An 18,923-nucleotide genomic window follows, 5' to 3' on the forward strand; every position below is an offset into this window, starting at 1 on the left:
TCTCCCTGTGGGAAGTCAGAGGGAGTAGTATAAGTTGCATTTTATTAGACAGAGGTGGATTTGATACATGTTACATCTTAATTTTCCATTGTTCTTGTTCAGACATGTTGAGTGTACAGGTTTCCCATTTTTTAGTCAAAAAAGAAAACACGTTGCACGAAGCAGCTGCATTCAACAATACAACAAGATCATTATTCACCTGGAGACTAGAAATGTGCCCAGAAGTTTTTCAGTCATTCAGTATGCTAAAATATAGATAATAAAAAGAGTTAGTTACTGTTTAATGGTAGAATACATTAAAAAAATTCAGGCTAATCTAGAATGAAAACTCAAAGTTCCTTCAGTATGGCACCACTCTATTGTTTCATTATAAATCTGTAAAAGGCACCACACATTAAAACTGTAAAGCAAGGGAGAGAACAAAACCAAGCAACTTTCCATGGTTTTCTTTCTGTACAAATACATATATCTCTTAAGGCATGTGTTTTTATGTGCAAAATACAATTATACAGGTAAAACCAATGTTGGTGTCATATATTCTCATACTCACTTCTTCTAGCAGTAACATTAGTGTCCAAATGTACAGTACATTGAAAACACTTTCCTCTAACAGAGCTCAAAATAGAAGGCAGGCTGGAAATATGGCCCTGATAACAATTTTTAATTCTCAGGAGCTTTCATGTAGACCCCTCAACATACGTACAAACAGTCATTCTCTTTTCCTTGTTGTCTCTTCCTTTAGAAAGGTCCATATCAACTTGTTCACTATGTCAGGTTGATCCTGCTGGAGCCAGTGACTGGCTTCAGACAAGATAGTTAACCTGAAATGATTTTTAACGTAAATCCGTGTAATTTCTGCCATCTCAACTTCCATAAACACATCTCTCTCTCCCCATAGCAGCAGGGTTGGCATGATGACTTCATGGTGCTGCAAAGGTAGGCAGCTTTAAAAATAAAACACACTTAGTTAGGTCTTATTTTAACAAAACATCACCAAGACAGATTTCAGCCAACTTTTGAAATCAACACAGTGGATCTCATTGCAAGCTTTCTAAGTTCCAAGATATCTTCTACAATACCAAGAAAACACTCCTGTGACAAAGTCCTTTAATTGTTTTTAAGGATGGTAAAATTGTTAGAAGATACTTTTACTGTAACATGTCTGTAATCAGCAGTTGATTGCAATAGGTCTTGTTTTTGGAACATGAACGATGCTTCCGCGTGATGCACAGCTCAGGACCCCCATGACCTCTGTAAAACGGAATGTGGCCAGAATTTTGTAGGTCAGGGGCCTTCCCTTGGTTGATGAATGCTATAGTCTGCACCTGTATTATTTACTGCGAGTAGGTTTTAATGAAATACGATGCTTTGAATTACATTTAGACTACAGTGTTCAAGGCATTGAGCCTACCTGAGCTGACAAACTGCCTTCCCAAAAAATGGTTCACCAGGAAATTGCAGGCTGTGATCTTTGGACACTATGGAAGATGCCAGCTAGAGTGTTTCAGACCTACTCAAAGTTAAACATTGTGTAGTATAGCTAAAAATAAAAATATTTGTAGAAAAGATACTCTGTAGGCCATCGATGTCTAAAATGCTGAACTGAATTTAGTTACATTTACTCATCTATGAAATTCATGTTAACATTCAAAGTACATCAGAATTCCATATACAAAGAGCTACAGTAGGTTTTTGAAGGCCTTGGACTTACATACCTAGAACTGTATACAGTGAAAGCAAACTTCCTTAAAAATGTGCCTTTCCTGGGGTCATAATCTCTTTAGAACTGCAACATCACAACCCTGAGCTTTGGCAGTCCGGAAAGCATTTAAAGATAAATACATTATAAGACATCCGAAGAATACTTTAAGAAAAGCCCTTAGAAAGTAAAATGTTAATAAAAATTATACCATCACAATTACTTATTTAAACTTTCCGTAAAAGCTTACTATTTTTCTTAATAGATTACTTTAAATTGACTATTTTATAAATATTTTCTCATATTAAAGGTAGACATTAGGAAAGATACAAGTAGCTAGATATGAAAGACTATTTCAACATAAACCATATTAACCCACCAGAATTTATTCCAGCTCATCTATTCCAGAGATGCTAAAAAATTTACCTAATTTATGCTTGAATTGCTTAATCTTAGCCACACATCATAACAGACTAGCTGTGGCAATTTAAACCAGATTCCATCTGATCAGATACAAATCTTATTATATTAATGCTCAAACATGTTTTGTTTCTGAACAAATTTTTATGCCAAACTTAAGTGCTAGGTTGAAACTTAGGAGTTAGTTAAGACACTATGCTTTGTGAAAAGGGAAAGACAAAGAAGATGGCATGCTTTGGTTTAAAATAAGACAAAGAAAAGAAGACTTCGAAGACATTCTTCCTCTTATACATAACGTCAATAAATATTAAAGGTCACTTTAAATAATAATTTAATTTCATTTTGATTGATGAAGTAGGAAAATTCTTAAAATGGCTTTCGTAGCAGTGGATTTAAAATCTCATTTTTCAAACAACCTGACCTCCCTCACTGAACCATAGCTTATCCGTAGTATCAGTTGTAAAAACTGGTAATCTGATTATCTGATTCAGTGCATTTAGACTAATGGCTTTAGCTTTTAAATCCAGTATCCTGGATCTCTTCACCATTTATATGTCTATTTTTTCACTACTGTAGGGTTTAGTATTTTTCTTTCATGTCTAAGTGCTTTGCAAGATTTGTAGCCTCACTTAGGAAAACTCCACTGGGCTTTTTATGCACACTGCATAGATAAACAACCTGTCATTTTTCATTGCCTATGAGCTGCACTATATTTCTTTTCAGTCTGGAATATGGGACATTATATCATGCCTGAAGTTTCTACAAATCTCCCTTAACAAGGGTTAGCACGTAGATTTCACATTTAGAAAGGGAAGTTCCACTTGTGAAGTTTAAGTCTTCGAAAAACAGACTCAAACCTTCCTACAGCACTATTATTACAGTAAACAAATACCAAAGTGCTTCTTAACTGCTATAAAAGAAGTAATCTCATTTTCTAAAAAATGGCATAGTGGAAGAAATTCAAGCTTCAACTGCTTATCCATCTCTCTTAACCAAGCATGATACAAAAACTTAATGATTTTTATTCCAACATTTTTTGTATCTGAAGTATAGTGAAGGGAACAACTGCTGTGCTATTTATACAAGGATGTGTTGGTGATGGATGAAGTAGGTGATTTCAATCATCTCTTTGGAAATAACTTTCCAGGACAATTAAGCTCTGAAGGCTGAAACTCCAGATGGATGGTAATGAGTTGGAAACCTTTAACACGCAGGTCACCAGTGCCAGCCCACTGGGAGTTACGGTGAATAAAAGTCATTAGCATCTAAGTGCTGTTCAGGAGCTTATATGAGGGGAAGTGAAAATTTCAGTCCAGTTTTAATATTTAATAATTCACATCCCATAACATGTGACCATCAGAACTCGTGGCAAGAACTGAATGAAGACCAATCTTTTCTTTCCAGTCCAAAGCTGGCTGCACTGTGGCTGATATCACCCAAAACAACATTCTCTGAATTCAGTACAGCTATACTTTCATTAGACAAATAAAGCAAACAATGCACAAACATACACAAAGAGCTGTGAAGATAATTTCTGATTAATAACTGATGCTAGGCTTTTTTGAGCCTGAAAAGGCCTGAAACAATAGTTTAAATATACACAACTCTTAGATTAATCTCATCTGAATGCCACAGCAATTCAGCTGTCAGCTGTCACAGATGTTTCACTGTTATTGTCAGAGAAGCGCCTGGTTAACGTGCGCACTCACTGCCACGCGGTGCTGAGACAATGGAAGGAACAAGGCTCAGGCTGCTCAGGGCTCTCCCGCCCTGGCCAGCAGCCCCCAGCTCCCCACTGCCCTTGGACAGCCCTGCTCAGCTCCCCACCACTCTGCATGGCTTTAAATAAGTATATTCTTACCAGCACAGCCATCGCTTTTATTCCCCATTGGTGTCTGTGCTCGGTGTTACCTTACTTAGAAAAGAACATACCATCTCTCTTCTTTCTCATTCCAGTTTTGTCTCTTGGCCTGTACAAGTCAGCACCCACCTCAGATCCCCTTTTCCTCCCAGTATTTCCCTGCCGACTGCTCTCCTGACAGCAACAGCAAGGAAGGCACAGAAAGAGCAGTAAAGGTGGCACTCAGTTTGGACCAGGGAAAATGAAAAGTTAATCCACTTCAATAATTGGCTGTCTGAGTTTAGGGAAGGAAGAGAATTGTAATTTTTAAAGAATATTGGGAATCTGGTCTTGTGTTAGATACGCATGCAAGAGATTTAGCACTGTTGAAGACTGGAGGCAGTAACAGGAAAAAAAAAAAAAGAGTTTAATTCCACTCCTATTGGTTTAGTCCTTCAAGTTAGGGCTACAAATCATAAGTAGAGCATATGCAGAGTTAAAAACCTTCTGACCCTGTTAAGTTTTTGGTAGATAAAAAGGTGGCGTCAGTCTCTAAGGCCAAGCCAACTTCTTTCAGGAAAGTTAAAACCATTAGAAAACTGCTGGAGAAAATAAAATAAATATTAACCTTGTAAAAATATTTCCTACTATGATACTATTTCTCAGTTTTAGTCTATGCATGTGCCCTGATGTGCTTACTGCTACCAGTGGGTTTGATGAGACCAATGCAGGAACAAAAACCCCCAAGTCAGGTCTGGTTTTAGGCTTAGTTACAAAAAACCTAGCCCACCTTTTTATAAAAAACAGCCCAAACACAATAAAATTGAAGTCAGACATGGTTCTTTAAAGTTATAAATAAGGGTAACTTACTTGGATGTGATATTATCTAGTAGTATTATCTAATAATAAGCTCTTAATAGAGCTTATTATTAAATATGAACTGTAATGCAAATAATTGATGTTAATTTCGTAAGTATTATTTAGAGATGGATTTTTGTGATTGCCATGGGTTCTGTGAATGAGAAATACTCTTTGTGTTATTAGATTTTGAAAGAAAGATTTTCCTTCTCTGCGTGCTGGCTGTGTCACTGCTTGTGTGGATATCACAGACTATTCACTTTGCATCACACCGCCTGGCACTGAGCGCCTCTCTTACCTGGTGAGACTTCAGAAACACATCTTGGTTTTTTCCTTCAGCTTTAGCAGCAGAAGGTGCAATAGCATATTTGGCCTCCAGGGGTCTCTAGAATATTTTACCTTGTTTAAACATGTTCCACTCACCTGAAGATATTTCTGTAATGATTAATGGGTCCGGTTAATGCTCCGGGTTGTGAAAAGACATAGAGATAAGCTTCAATATCCTCTGCTGTTAGTCTGCAGCCTTTCCTTCCAATTCCAGTGGCCTGGCTGGTAAATAAACTTTTCAGAACCTACAAAAGGAAGAATAAAAAGCCACCACATAAGATCACTAGAAAATGTGATTTCTCTCCTTCAACAGGACACATTTTTCTAAAATCTACTTATACATTGTTTAGAGTACAATGAATGGTTTAAATGCTTTTTTAGAGAGTTATGTATAAAGCACATGGCAAGCTTATTTCTGATATAACTGACTTCAGAATACTCAAGGACAGGCAAATACCAGAATTAGCATGCGTCTCAGCTTTGCACCCTGACCAGCTGCGGGTGGCAGGCGATGCTCGGCACAGACACGGGCTCTGCTTTGGGCTGGGCTCCTGCCGCGACAGGGCGGGAGGGAGAACGATCCAGGACCTCCCCAGCCTGCTGCCCTGGGCTGTATCCCTGCAGGAGGATGCATGCCTGCACCTAATTTTCCCTTTCATATGCTTGTACTTATTTTTCAAGGCTACACAAGGTGTTGGCCTTGTTGGTTCCTCGGGCAAAATGAATCACCTGGCTTTATCTGATGCCCGAACTCCCGGGCTGCCTGCCATGCGGCGGGCTCTGAGGGACAAGAGGATGTCTCACCACACACAGGAGCTTCAGATGAGCCAGCGAGAGTTCCCCAGGCACCACAGTGTCCCACTGGCATGGGCACAAGTACAACCAGCTGCCTGTCTAGGTGGAGTAATGCACTGTAGTGCTGGAGGTTAAAAGTATGTACCTGAACGCCTCCCAGAAATGCAAAAGCAAGAGTTAATGTCATAGACTCTATGTACTTACAGCCTACTTTATAAAAATATATAAAGCTTAAGCAGAAAAATCAGAAAGCTCCGTATTTTTTCCAGTAATTATAACCACCTCAGAAGGGATCAACATAGGTGGTAATTCTTCCATCACTCACAGTTAAATATATAAACAAGAGCACTCATTTTGCTCACCTTGAAATCATTTACTGTAAACATGAATTCAGGAAACCATGGCATTTGGAAAAAGAAGTAGTAACCAGATTTAATCAATTGTGATGGATGTCGTAGAATGTATTCTGAAACAAAAATGTCCATGAATTAAAAATGAAAACTGATGACTCAAACAAAATTACTGTTAATATTACTGTTTTTTAAACTTAAAGGAATGTTTTAAAAATATTACATTAGAGCATGCTATGTGACAAAGGTGATTATTGTTTCAGGAGTAAGTATATGATAGGGCCATTAAAATGTACTTCTTTTACATGTGTTAACAGAAATAGTCAGCACACCAGAAGCCTGCCAAAGATTAGGTGAGGGCAGTGACATTGGAGAGTTAAATCTCACAATAGGTTTTCACTTAGACATCTATTTATTAGCTAGTCTAAAGCATTTTTTTTTTCAGCTGTGGAATAAGAGACATAAATACAAGTCTTTAAGTCTTTCATCAAAGATGTGTTGCACAGCAGTCTGTAGATGATAATCCACTTACATTCTAAAGACAGCATCAATCCTGTTCACAAAAGCACAGAATTTTTCTAACAGTTATCTTCTTGGCAATTTCAAGAACATTGATCAAGATTACATAGTGTCACTTTTCAATGCCATGGAAGCATATATAAAAAAATAAAATGATATAGCCAAATTTGCATTAATCTTTTTTTTTTTTTTAATTGTAATTTTGTGTCTCCAGTGAGTTGCAAGAGCCAACATTGACATTGAAATATCTAACTTCCTCAAAGCAACCACCATATCTTATACATGCTTAAATTGCATCATCCATTATATTTTTCCTTGGTGGACTATCAACACTCCTCACTTGACTTTTCTGCACAATTTATAAACTGTGTATTTTCATTTAATCCACAGTAGAACACAGTTGATCTAGGGAGACTTTATCAAGCTACAGAACAGATTTTGTACTTGAACAAATAAGCCAGCAGATACTAAGAAATATTATAATAAAATGTATTTGTCTTCTACACAGCCTGGCTCCTGCTCTCAGTGAAAATACTGCAAAAAGCTCCTGCTTGCTCAGGTGATGGTGAACAGACATTTCCTTGGGTAAGTGAGGTTTAACTACCTGGCAAAATGTTCTTTAATATCTTAGAAAGGTGCCCAAGAACACTGTGAGAACTTGTGTGAATGGTTCAGGTTCCATGGTGGTAAAAGGTGAGATTTACATTGAACTGAAATGAAAATTAAAGCTGTACTGAATATTCTTAACTATTTCTGGGGAAATGGGGTGACTTTTTAATGGAAACAGGGTAAGGTCAGCAACTGAAGAAATTAAAATTAGTGAGATACTACTTTCATTTGAATTACTGAATGTTGACCAAATCCCTATGAAATGTTTTGCAAGCTCAAAGCCTGTCACACAACAAATATTGCTCGTGCACCTAAATCCTTGTTTCAGCTCACTACTAGTACATTCCTGAGCCTCTGGTAAGTAGTCTGCAAAGGCTGTCTTGTTCCAATGAATATTGTACAAGATCATGAATTGTCCCTTGTCACCTAAATCAGCACTAAATTCTAATGTCTGATTCGCATTTATATAAAGGCTGGTTTATGCAGATTTAATAATGCAGTGAGGCCTTAACCTAGGCGTAATGCAATAGATACTCCTGTTCAGGGAATTTTATCCTGCCAAAGTGTTATAAAACAGATTAATGTGTATGAAAATCATGTTTGCAGACCTTCAAGGATTAAGAAAAATATCAGTAAGGTTGGTTGCAAGCACTCCCACTTCCTACAATAAATTATTTCCAGAAGCCAAATACTTGATACCTTACTGCTTCATAAAACACAGTCCAGATGGCACTGAGTACTGGCTACCTACTGAATATCTAAAGGGGCAAGTAGTTTATTCTCCTTTAGCAACCTCAAAGCAAACAAAATCTTAATGAACATGCAGACAACTCACCTGTGAACACAGAAGGATGAGGGAAATTAATCACAATCAGCTTAGTCACCATTTCAGGGTAACATATTGCCACTAACCAAGCGATCATTCCTCCCCAGTCATGGCCAATCAACACACACTTGTTGTATCCTACCACATAAACACAGATTTGTGCTTTTATTTCAGTGGAATTTGTACCCATACAAGTTATCACAGACAGTAAAATCATTATTGGGAAAAATAGGCGGTCCAGCACATTTATTAATGTAACTGTTTAATACTGCACTGCTTCCATTACTAATGGCCAGAAAAAATAGTGCACTACTATAGTTAAACAATTAACAAATTATTAAAATTATTTAATTGGACTTCAATTACACTTTAACTGTATTATCTCAATGCCAAACTAAAGTCACTTGGTATTCAAAAGGCCACCCTGTTCACATCTTTGCCAATGTAGGGTTAGATGTACAGTTCAACTTGCAGTCATTATAATTAATGTAGGTACATTCGTCACGTTTAGCGGGTTTGGAGTTTGTAACTGCAGGCAGAAAGACTGAGCAATCTCCTGAGCCCCTCTTAAACAAAACTAACCCTTAAAAATTTTTCTGAATGGGGGAGGTTATCTACGCGCTGAACATCCTCATTATGTAAAAAGTGGGCATTATACTTGATAGCCATCTATGTAGTGTATAAATACACACATTTATATACTTGGTAGGCCTGTAGCTTTTCTCCATATGCTGTTTTGATGGCAATTTTTAAAGTTCTTGGCATTCACATACTTCTTCCGTCAATAAAAATGGTAACTTAACAGCAATAAAAGGGGGGAGAAAAATCATGACTGTGTTTTTGAAAGCCTAACCATTCCTCCTTCAGCCACTGCTGGAATACGTACTATAGTGTTAGATACCATCACACTCCTCTTTGAGGACTGTAATGCTGAGCACATATACTACAAATGAAAGGTATAAAAGCCAAACTGTTTAGAATTCTGACATAAAATTGAACACAGTTGTCAAAGCACCTTGTAACCCCTCTTGAATAGAAATCTTTTGGAGTGCTTTTGATATAATCGAGTTCTCCAAAAGAATTTAACTTGCAGTTAGAACAAACAAAGATAACAAGCCCCAGAAATACTTTTTCAAAAAAATTGTAAATCCTTCTGAAATTGAATTATGATGAGAGCACTTCTCAAGCATAACCATGGCATTACCATGGAGATTAACACAGCCAGCCAAGGTTGGAAAATATAAACACAGTGTGGGGACTGCCCACCTGATCTTTTTGACAATATTCAAACATCACAAGCAAAGCAAGACGTAAATTCAAACCTCAGAACTTGAATCACTGCTTTACTATTTCTTCATGTGAAACACAGTAAGTTGTTTCACTATCCATGGAGTATCCAGGGAACGTAAATGATTCAGTGAATAACAGTGTAATCCCTTGTCTTGCTATTGGTATGGAAGGGAAATACTATTCACTAGGTGTTACAATTTATTGCCAGAACAGCGACACTGCAAACTGAACTGGAGGGGCAAATTTTGCAGGCTCTCTTCAGCTCTAGGCCGCTACACCATGTATTTGCCACAGGAAGCAATGTGTCTCTTGTTCTCCCTTCTGTTCTTCTCACTGTTGTATAAGAGAGAGTGATTCAGCTCTTGAGAACTGACTGCTGTGCGGGAGTAGTATTTTGGGATTTTTTTTTAATATAGCAGATGTACTGTCATCATCTTTATAAAGCCCACGATATTTATTCTGTCTTGTTTGTGCAAGAAAAATATCACCTGATTTAAGTTATTTGGCCTGCAAGTGCTATTGGACTCCAATTCAGAACATTATCCTCTAAGTGCAATGGTTAAGACTCAGCAAAGACCTTATTAGGGAAAAGACCATAGGTTTGTACTGCTGGACTTAACAGCACATAGGGAACATTATTTTTAAACTCATAATGGAAAATCTTTTTTTCCTATTGTTTATACTGACATACACATCATTATTAAAAATCAAACCTTTTTCATTGATAATACTCCATAAAATGTGAATATCCTTAGATTTATATCTATATGTATCTGTAATGTGTATATATTTTTTAAAATGCGGTTTTAAAATAAATTAGTACTACATCTTTATGGGATTTTTCCCAGAAAATCCAGTCATCTATGAGCTGAGTAGTTTGTCTTCTACTAACGCACCTAGAGATTCCAAAATATCCTTTATATCTGTTATCAGGCAATCTAACTTGTAATTTTCTTTGTGAGAAGGAGCATCTGTTTCTCCATAACCTCTCAAATCCAGGGCCACCACTCGATATTCACTTTTAAATTCCCGCAATTGATGGCGCCAAGAATACCTAACAAAGGGGAAAAAAAAGTTGGAGTTATAAGGTCAAGCAGCATGATATCAAAATGCACTCAATGCTTTTGCTCTCAAATAGCTGAGGGTAAATGAGTATGGCTCTGTTTGCAATGAGATTCCTTTTTCTCTCTGTGGTAATGCTGATGGTCCCTTGTGGCTCCAGCAGTTTTGTGCTCCCTTCTTGAATTCCCCAGTAAGGGAGTACAGCTGCCAGACAGAAAGGGGCCATGGCCAGAGCCCGGGTGTTTCAACAGTTCCTGGAGCCCGGCATGTCCCTTTGCTGCAGAGGAAGCAGGCATGAACCCCAGCACACAGAGGACGATTCTGTTTTATCCTCGGAGCCACAGTATCATCATGAAAGTGAGGTCTGAAAAGCTTTCTCTTCTCCCTGGCTTGCTCACACACACATTCTAATGGAGTAGGGAAACATGCCTCAGGCATGTGGTTTTTCTTTTCAGAAAAGGAATGTCAGATGATTCATACACTAAGTAAACCAAATAAAGAAATACAATGAATTAACTTAATGACGTTTATATGATTGATGTTATATACACGTTTATCTGTGTCTCTATTCTACCGGAATTGCTCCAGAACAATCTGTGAATGTGTTGGTACCACACAAAGTATTTCATTGCTTGTGTTTCTACGGAAAAAAATGGTAACATTACACACGTTAAAATACATACAAAATTAAGAAGTCAGGCAAAGGCCTGTGCTATTCCTCATTCTGTGTGTTATGTTAGATGTGTGTTATGAAGCAAAAATAATAAGAAAATGGTGGGTCTCACCCTGTAAGAACTACTTGCCCTTCAACTGTTATTGACACCAAATAAATTTCAGAGTAGCCAGGATGAAGACAGGAATGGCCTTACCTTACACTGTAACGGAAAGAGATACAAAATCTGTGATCCTTCTAGACATCTGCATCCCTCTGTGCTAAGACCTAGCTTTTACTTCTGCTCATTTCAACAATCTCAGCTAAACGATGATTTGGATCATCACCAATCATAGCAGTGATGCACAGAATTCTACCTTAATTCAAACAGTGTCTATATCAGACCATTGACTCTTCCTCTTTAGCTTTGTCTCCAGCCCATTAGAGATTTTGAACATAAGTAATATTACAGTAACGCACATTAATTATAGAAATTTCTATTCATATAAACAGAACAGTCAGAACCTTTTAATTTCAGTGCCATGGAATGCAAATACAAGATTTACCTAAGATCTCCAGGAATGAAATTTTTAAAGGCATTATACAATGACTTGGAAGCTGAATTTGCCATGGTAACTGTTGGAGCTATCCTGTATACTTCAGTAAGAAGAAACAACAAGGCCCATAAATAAATAAATAATCTATTTTTGTTTTCAGAAAACGCCTACTTGCCATCCTCATCTTCTGTTTCACAACAGTCCATCAGTCACGAAATGTCTGACCTACCAAATGGGTAGGTTTTATATTCAAAGAAATCCTTCTACCAGATATGAAATCTAACTATTGGGCAACTGCTTCGCAAGCAGAATTTGGAAATGTTGGTGAATGCTTTCATTTTCATAAGGCTGAAACTGTTTTGTGACTTTCTGATCACATTATTTCTGAAAGGCAGCTTGTACAAGATTTAGCAGCTGACACACACACGTCTTATAGGTACCCAGCACACTGTGCCCAATTTCAAACATTTTATTATTGTCTTTCCACAACACAGGTATTAATTTTCAAGTGCTTATGGCATCTAGAGCTCTTAATGGCTCTGGTGTGTTACATTCTTAAGTGATCTTTCATCTTCAGGCAGTCTCCCTCATTCACTAAGGTCAGTATTGTCTGGTTATAGTTGTCCTATGTATAACCTTGAGACGTTCAAAGGCAGAGGATTTGTGATAATTAAGAACTGTAACTGGATCGTACTCTTTTTTTTTCCAAGCCAAATGATACAAATTTGATATTTTAAAATATCTCTTAAATTGTGATTATTTTATCTTGTGCTCTCAGAACAGTGTCTATTCTTGTATTAAAAAATACCCTTCACTGATTGAATTCACAAACCTACATCAGTATTGGTAGCATGAATATTTTATAGACTATTTGCATGTAGTCTTCTTCTTAAAAACAGTTATATAAACTATGCTACTGGTGGTCCCAATGACCTATATAACAGTTTCTCATTCATTCCTTTTGAATGGTCAGATAATACAATATATTAACTGTAACTTAAAGCATGACTCACCATTCTAAACTGTAAGAATAGCTTTCTGCTTTTGGAAAATGATATACGAGATCTCAGCAGAAGATATACATAAAATGCAAAATTTTTCATTACTATTTGCACTGTAGGGGAAATCAGCTGTAGTCTCAGCTGCCTTATTGTGTCAGAGAATGCATTATGCAAGGTATGCATAATGTTTGCATGGAATATGCAACCCCCCCGTCTGTCTTTTAAATCAAAGTTTACAGTTTTAATCCTTTTAAATAGTAATTATTAGTCCAATCTACTTCTTTAAAAAATTATCTTAAAATAAATATGACTTTCTACCATCATCCTCAAGGCCGTTATTATCTATAGGAAATTGCTAAGGGAAGAGAACTGACCTCTGTTTTATCTGGGTCAATTTATCATGGTATGACCTGAGTCCAGCTTGAAAGATCACAGTTCCAGCAGTGGAGCCTGGCTCCATATCTGAGTTTATAATAGAAAGGAGCTAAATTACTGGCATCACCACTACCACTATTCCCTTATTGTTTTTTCAGTGTAAGGTCTGTAAGTCATGCTTCACTAGATAAACTTGGCAATGACAGCCAGAGCAATTTGGTTAAATCATTAGACACATGACTGCTTTTCATTGTTATAAACAAACATTTAGGATTGGGTTTGATTCATCATTCATCTTATGATGAACTAATAATAGAACCTTTTTCCCTGAATAGCACTCTGAAATTAGGCTGCACAGTAGCCCATAGAACTCATAGTTCTTCTTCCCTTCTCCCAGTTAAAAGTTAACGTATAGTATTTTTAATAAATTCAGCAATCCATATTGCACTTAACATATAATGGCTCCTCATTTTAACACCCTCTGCTATAATTCATAAATTTAGCATATTAGTACAAATGTTATTCAAACAAGAAATACATTAAAATGAGCAGTTCCTCCCCAAAGTTTGAAGAAATTGTACATACTTGGGGAAAAATAGGTTAACAATGCAAAAAAGACGGTTTGTGTTAGCCTGCCATTAGTTAGTACTCATGGACACATAAAATGGATCACACTGGGGATACTTAAGCTGAGACGATCACTCTCAGGTGTCTTAAGCACTCTCTTTTATACAAGAAAAGCATGTAGGGAGTTTTACCAGAATTCTGGGAAGCCATGAAGCAGCAGCATGAGTGGTTTACCCCTTTCTCCAGCAGCCACATAGTGGAATCTTAACCCCGAATCCTGAAACAAGAGAAAAAGTGTATTTTTATTGCTGCATGGAACTGCTATACTAGGATTTGAGAATGAATATGATTTCAGACAATAGTCTAAGAAACTATGTATTGCCCCAGAAAAAAAATTTCCAATTGTCAGGTTTTGAAGCTGAAGTCTTCTGCGATTCTGAGATGAGGATGCGCTACACCTGGCAATGCTGAGAGTATCCTGCCACAGCCGCCACAGCTTCTTCCATCTTTAACACAGGTCAGGCTGTGGTGACTATTGCCAGTTCAGCCATGAGCACGTTCACCTCTGAACGGGCACCGCCTGGCACGGTGACTGGGAAATGCAGATTCTCATCAGAGCTAGCACCTTGCATTCACAGAGACACCTGCCATGCGCTTTATGGAAAGACTTTAAGACACAGTATACTTTAAATGCACTTCCAGTCTTTCAGTTAGATGATACAACTATTTAAAACCATCACATTGCATTTTGGCACAATAAAGAACTGCATGGATTCTTAAGAACCAAAAGCAATCGAAATTAAGTAAATAGAAAGCTAGTGGGTTTTGCTTATTTTTACTGTTCAAAGTTTCAGACTTGCTTCAGAAAAGAAAACCTTAATGTTATAATCTTATATTATGCCATGTCTATAGTCACTATTTCTGATGCCCCTTCTAAGAAAATGGGTCTTATGAGAATTACCAGCAGGCAAGTTACTTATTGTTAGCAGTGCAGAGACTGAACACTGAAATGCCATTGAAAGGAGTAGATATACACAAGCTTACACTAACTCAAGGTCAAATCCAGTAGAATTTAAATAAGCTGAAATTACAACCTAGAGGGTGTACTGATTTCTGGCACAGAAGCGGATACAGAAGTTGGGAAAGAGCTCACAAAATGCAACACACTGTTTAGAAGTCATGTGAAGGAAACTGCAGGAAGAAAGGTTGTACAGCTCCTGGACAGATGTCAGAGCCCGCATTGTCTCTGCTGTTTTAAAGAGGGAAGGAAAACCCTGTGCCTTTGCTGTATGTCAAGAGCTTATATTATGCTAAGGATCACAAATGCATAGAAAAAAGTTTTTCTTGCCAGGGATGCTTCAAATCCTCTGAGCTACCTTGGCATCGCTAAGTCACTAATCAGCTACAAAATCATTAACTTAGGTCTTGATTCTTGAAAGGGCTCTGAAAAGGGAACATCTGGCATTTTTTTTATACTCGCTATGGATATAATAGGGACTTTTTGCTCAGTTCTGCTCAAAATTACACTGATATTTTTCCTCTGCCAATGATGATAAAAGAGAGAAAAGTATCTATGCGTTTCTAAGTACTTAATCATCTCTTCCTAGTAAATCTTATGGCCATTACATCATCTTCACCATTCTCCATATCACTCTGCCTTTGATCCTTCTATACTTAAAGCAGAAGTTTCTCAGTTTCCTTCCACAGTTTCTCTTCTCAATTTAGTGAGCAGTGGGTGAGCCCTCCTCCATCCCACGTCTCTCAGTTAGTGTCCTCTAGGGATTTAGCTTCAATGTTTTATTTTAATCTGTTTATTGCTTCTAAGGACTTCCCCTTCACTCATATTCAATCACCACTTGTACAGCAGCAGTTTAAATGCCACATGCCCCAAACGAAGCCCATCCTCTAGCTTTTCCGTTGTTCCTTTCTGTCCCCTTTTTTCTGCCTCCCAAAACAGAGACAGGATGTTGCCATCTTTTCTGAAACACACTTTTTCGTTTCCTTGAAATTTGCACAGATCTGTAGGATACATGCATTGGGAAAGTAACACATTAGCCTGCTGCTCTCCAACAGCAAGAGGGTTTAATATTTCCTGAAAGGAATCATCCTGTTGTACGACAGCAACTCGATTTTCCCTCAAGTACCCTTTTATTACAGTCACACCCCACACTTCCCCAGCAACCCAGTCATTTACCGCTTTGTGCTGTAGGAAAAATGAGTGTGGCATATGAGTAAAAAAACACGCACATGCCTCCTAATGATAGAAAAAAAAAAACCCAAGCAAGTAATGAGACACTAGGAGGCTTAATAATTCATATTAGTACTGCTTAGCACAAAACCACTTGCACAGATCCCTCAGAACTTTGTGCTTGTATTAAAAATAACACTTGACAAAATTGGCAGTGCGTTCTTTGCTCACCTGTAACTACAAAAGAAACCAAGACAATACAACTTCATTTAAAGCATTAGGTGGAGGAGCAAATCACAGGTAGAGATCTGAGACGCATGTAAAAATTGACTGGTGGCTTTAACTGTACAAACCTTAGAGACAGGACTTCTGTTTCTACTCGTTGTTTTCCCTGCGAGCCTGATGCACGAAAGAGGCTCCCAGGTGCAACTGAGCAAACCGTAAACAACAGGGAGAGCACGGCAGGGGCGGGGAGCGACGGGCACGTACCGCACGCCGGGTGCGGGACACCCAGGGCCGGGGAGCACCTCTCCCGAGCCCCCGGCGGCGGCCCCGCACCCCGGCCCGCCGGGCACCGCTTCCCCCGCAGCAGCCGGGCCGGGCCTGCGGCCCCTCCCGGCGGACCCCAGCGAGCCCGGCCGGGCACGGCTCCGCTTCCCGGGGCTGGCGCAGGCAGGCGCTTGCAGGCACATGTATGCGCGCAGGTGTGCGAGCATGCAAAGGAAGGCACGCACGGGTGGCCGCGCACACGCATGCATAGGAGAGCACGCACGGTGCCCTGCACACGCACCGGACGGATGCACGCAGGGGTGCCGCTCCCGCTGCCCCCGCCCGAGCCCTCACCTTGATCCGGACGTAGCAGTGGGTGCCCAGGGAGGGGTCGTTGAGGCAGGCGGGGGGGTTCTCCCGCACCACCCAGCGGAAGGTCTCGCCCGGCCGGCGGCCGATGCTCCAGAGCAGCCGCAGCCCGGCGATGCAGGCGCACAGCCCACAGTAGCTGTACACCAGCGCCCAGAACAGCAGCGCCCGGGCGGCCACCATCACCCGGCGGGCGGGCGGCGGGCACGCAGCGCCGGGTCTCGCCATCGGGCCCCGCCACCGTTCCCGCTGGCCGGGAGGGGCTCGGAGCGCCGCCACCGCCGCCAGGAGCCGCCCGAGCGGAGGCACCGGGAGCGGCAGCACCGGGAGCGGCGGCGCGCCCGCCCGCCCCGCGGCCCCCCTCGGCCCTCGCCCGGCACGGCGCCGCCCGCCCCGCCCGTCTGCCGCGGCCCCGGCTGCGGTGCGCCCGAGCGGCGACCCGGGCTCGCTAGGCCCCGGGCAGCGCTGGGGGCGGCGGCGCTGCGGCCGGGGGTGCGCCCAGCGGCTCGGCCGCGGAGGGCTCTTCCCCCCTGGTATTTCGTGGTGAGATAAGGAGAAACCGTCCCCAGAGCGAAGGAGCGGGGCTGTCAGCTGTGTGCTCTGACAGAGCTGCCAAATGCCCCAAAACTCACTCGAAATGTCATTGCGAAACGCGCGCCTGGGGTACGCGGGACAGCCTCACCTCTGGTCCCTGCTAGAGGTCCTTGCAGGCACTTGCTTTGACTACACCGGTCATGTACTTGATCGCACCTACCCAACTGACCCGTGAGAGGAGCTTATAGACATGTGGCGGTGCAGTTGCAATTCAGTATTTTCCAAGACTATACATTCTTTCACTGCTGCTTCACTGTTACCCATTTAATATGATTTTTAACATGCATTATGATATTAGTTATTACATGCTATTACTATTAATATTTCTTAAAAAGATACAGATTTTTAAAATTTAACTTATTCTAATAGAGAAATACACTAGAAGACCAAGTTGGATTATTATTACTCTGTTCCAGAGTTATTTAGTACTGAGATCTCAGCCACCCAAGGCTGACATTAGAAGCCGAACACTCTCATGCCTGTCCATCAGTTGTAAATTGCCACATGCAAAAGCCAAGGTGTCACAAGGGCCATAGATGCTGGATAAGAAGAAATGCTTCGGTCAGCAGCTGTCTTGTATTAACCTATTGATATGCAGGGTAAAGGCTAATGTAGAATGGGAATGGTTCATGTAATCCAAAATTGTAAGCAGCAGCATACCTATATTAAGTGATTGATTTTACGTATGATAAAAATGCAAGTGGTGAAAAATTACAGTTTATTAGTTCTGAGGGATAACAAAATGTGAATGGAGTAGTTGCTGACAAGTAGAATTGGGCTTGCATGTCAAATCCTGACAAGTCCTGATCCAACGCACTGCAGAGCCTGCTCACTTTTACTCCTTGATCTAAACCCCTTGCTTCTTATACTGGAGGGTACAGGCAGGTTTGAAACTTGTAGAGGTCACATGAGAGTCACAGCTGATAACACAGGCCTGTGTGCAACTGCCTGCCTTTTTGGGGGGAGGATTTTGCCAAATTTTACTAAATTTGACAAAGACCAAAATTTCTTCTTGGTCCAGGTGAGTTTGGAGGATTAGAACTTGATTTCCAAGAAATTATTTTTGCTCTGTCCGGCAGTGCAAGTAGAAGCTGATACAAAGACACCATGCATCTGTTAATTCTAAGATGTGTAAACTAATGAGCTATTTAAACAAAAACCAAATTGGATAAGCTTGTATTTAGACAGAATATGTATAATTTTTCACTATGCGTAGAACACAGTTTGTCGACTTTTTTTTTTGTAACATACCAAATGCTTTCTCCTACTTGTTCTAAGTCCAGACTTACAAATATAGACACTGATGTTGAATCCTAGTCCTGTTGAAGGCAGTGACAGAATTAATGCTGGTTTCACCATCCCTGCTCATTGTTGCAATGTGAACCCTATAGACTTAAGGCCAGGAGCTTTATCAGGCTACTGGGCTGTTTAAGGCTCATTCCTTCTCTTGGGCAAGAAGAGAAGAAACAACATCAGAAGCTGATGATTCAGTCAAGACACCAATCTCTGCAGACTCCCGTAGGATTATATGAATCA

General features: G+C 40.0%; 1 protein-coding gene across 1 annotated transcript; it reads right to left on the minus strand.

The window, feature by feature from the left end:
* Positions 1-71: 71 nt before the first annotated feature.
* EPHX4 (epoxide hydrolase 4) lies at positions 72-17,021 on the minus strand. The gene is made up of 8 exons (XM_065657236.1): positions 16,779-17,021; positions 13,939-14,024; positions 10,430-10,587; positions 8,253-8,381; positions 6,302-6,405; positions 5,241-5,389; positions 704-944; positions 72-245 (listed from the first exon to the last, which is right to left on the minus strand). Exons 1-7 carry the CDS (start codon positions 17,019-17,021, stop codon positions 710-712), a joined length of 1,104 nt encoding a protein of 367 aa, XP_065513308.1. The 3' UTR covers positions 72-245; positions 704-709.
* Between the last annotated feature and the right edge of the window lie 1,902 nt (positions 17,022-18,923).

Source organism: Caloenas nicobarica, chromosome Z, assembly GCF_036013445.1.
Source record: "Caloenas nicobarica isolate bCalNic1 chromosome Z, bCalNic1.hap1, whole genome shotgun sequence".
NCBI classification, from domain to species: Eukaryota; Metazoa; Chordata; class Aves; order Columbiformes; family Columbidae; genus Caloenas; species Caloenas nicobarica.

What these genes read in the sequence shown, in the direction of transcription:
- EPHX4 (XM_065657236.1), bottom strand. Translation starts at nt 17,021, where the DNA reads ATGGCGAGACCCGGCGCTGCGTGCCCGCCGCCCGCCCGCCGGGTGATG. An exon ending in CATGGCTTCCCAGAATTCTG is followed by an intron (nt 10,588 to 13,938) that starts GTAAAACTCCCT and finishes CCCCTTTGTTAG; the next exon opens with GTATTCTTGGCGCCATCAAT. An exon ending in TTACAGTAAATGATTTCAAG is followed by an intron (nt 5,390 to 6,301) that starts GTGAGCAAAATG and finishes TTCCTTTTGTAG; the next exon opens with GTTCTGAAAAGTTTATTTAC.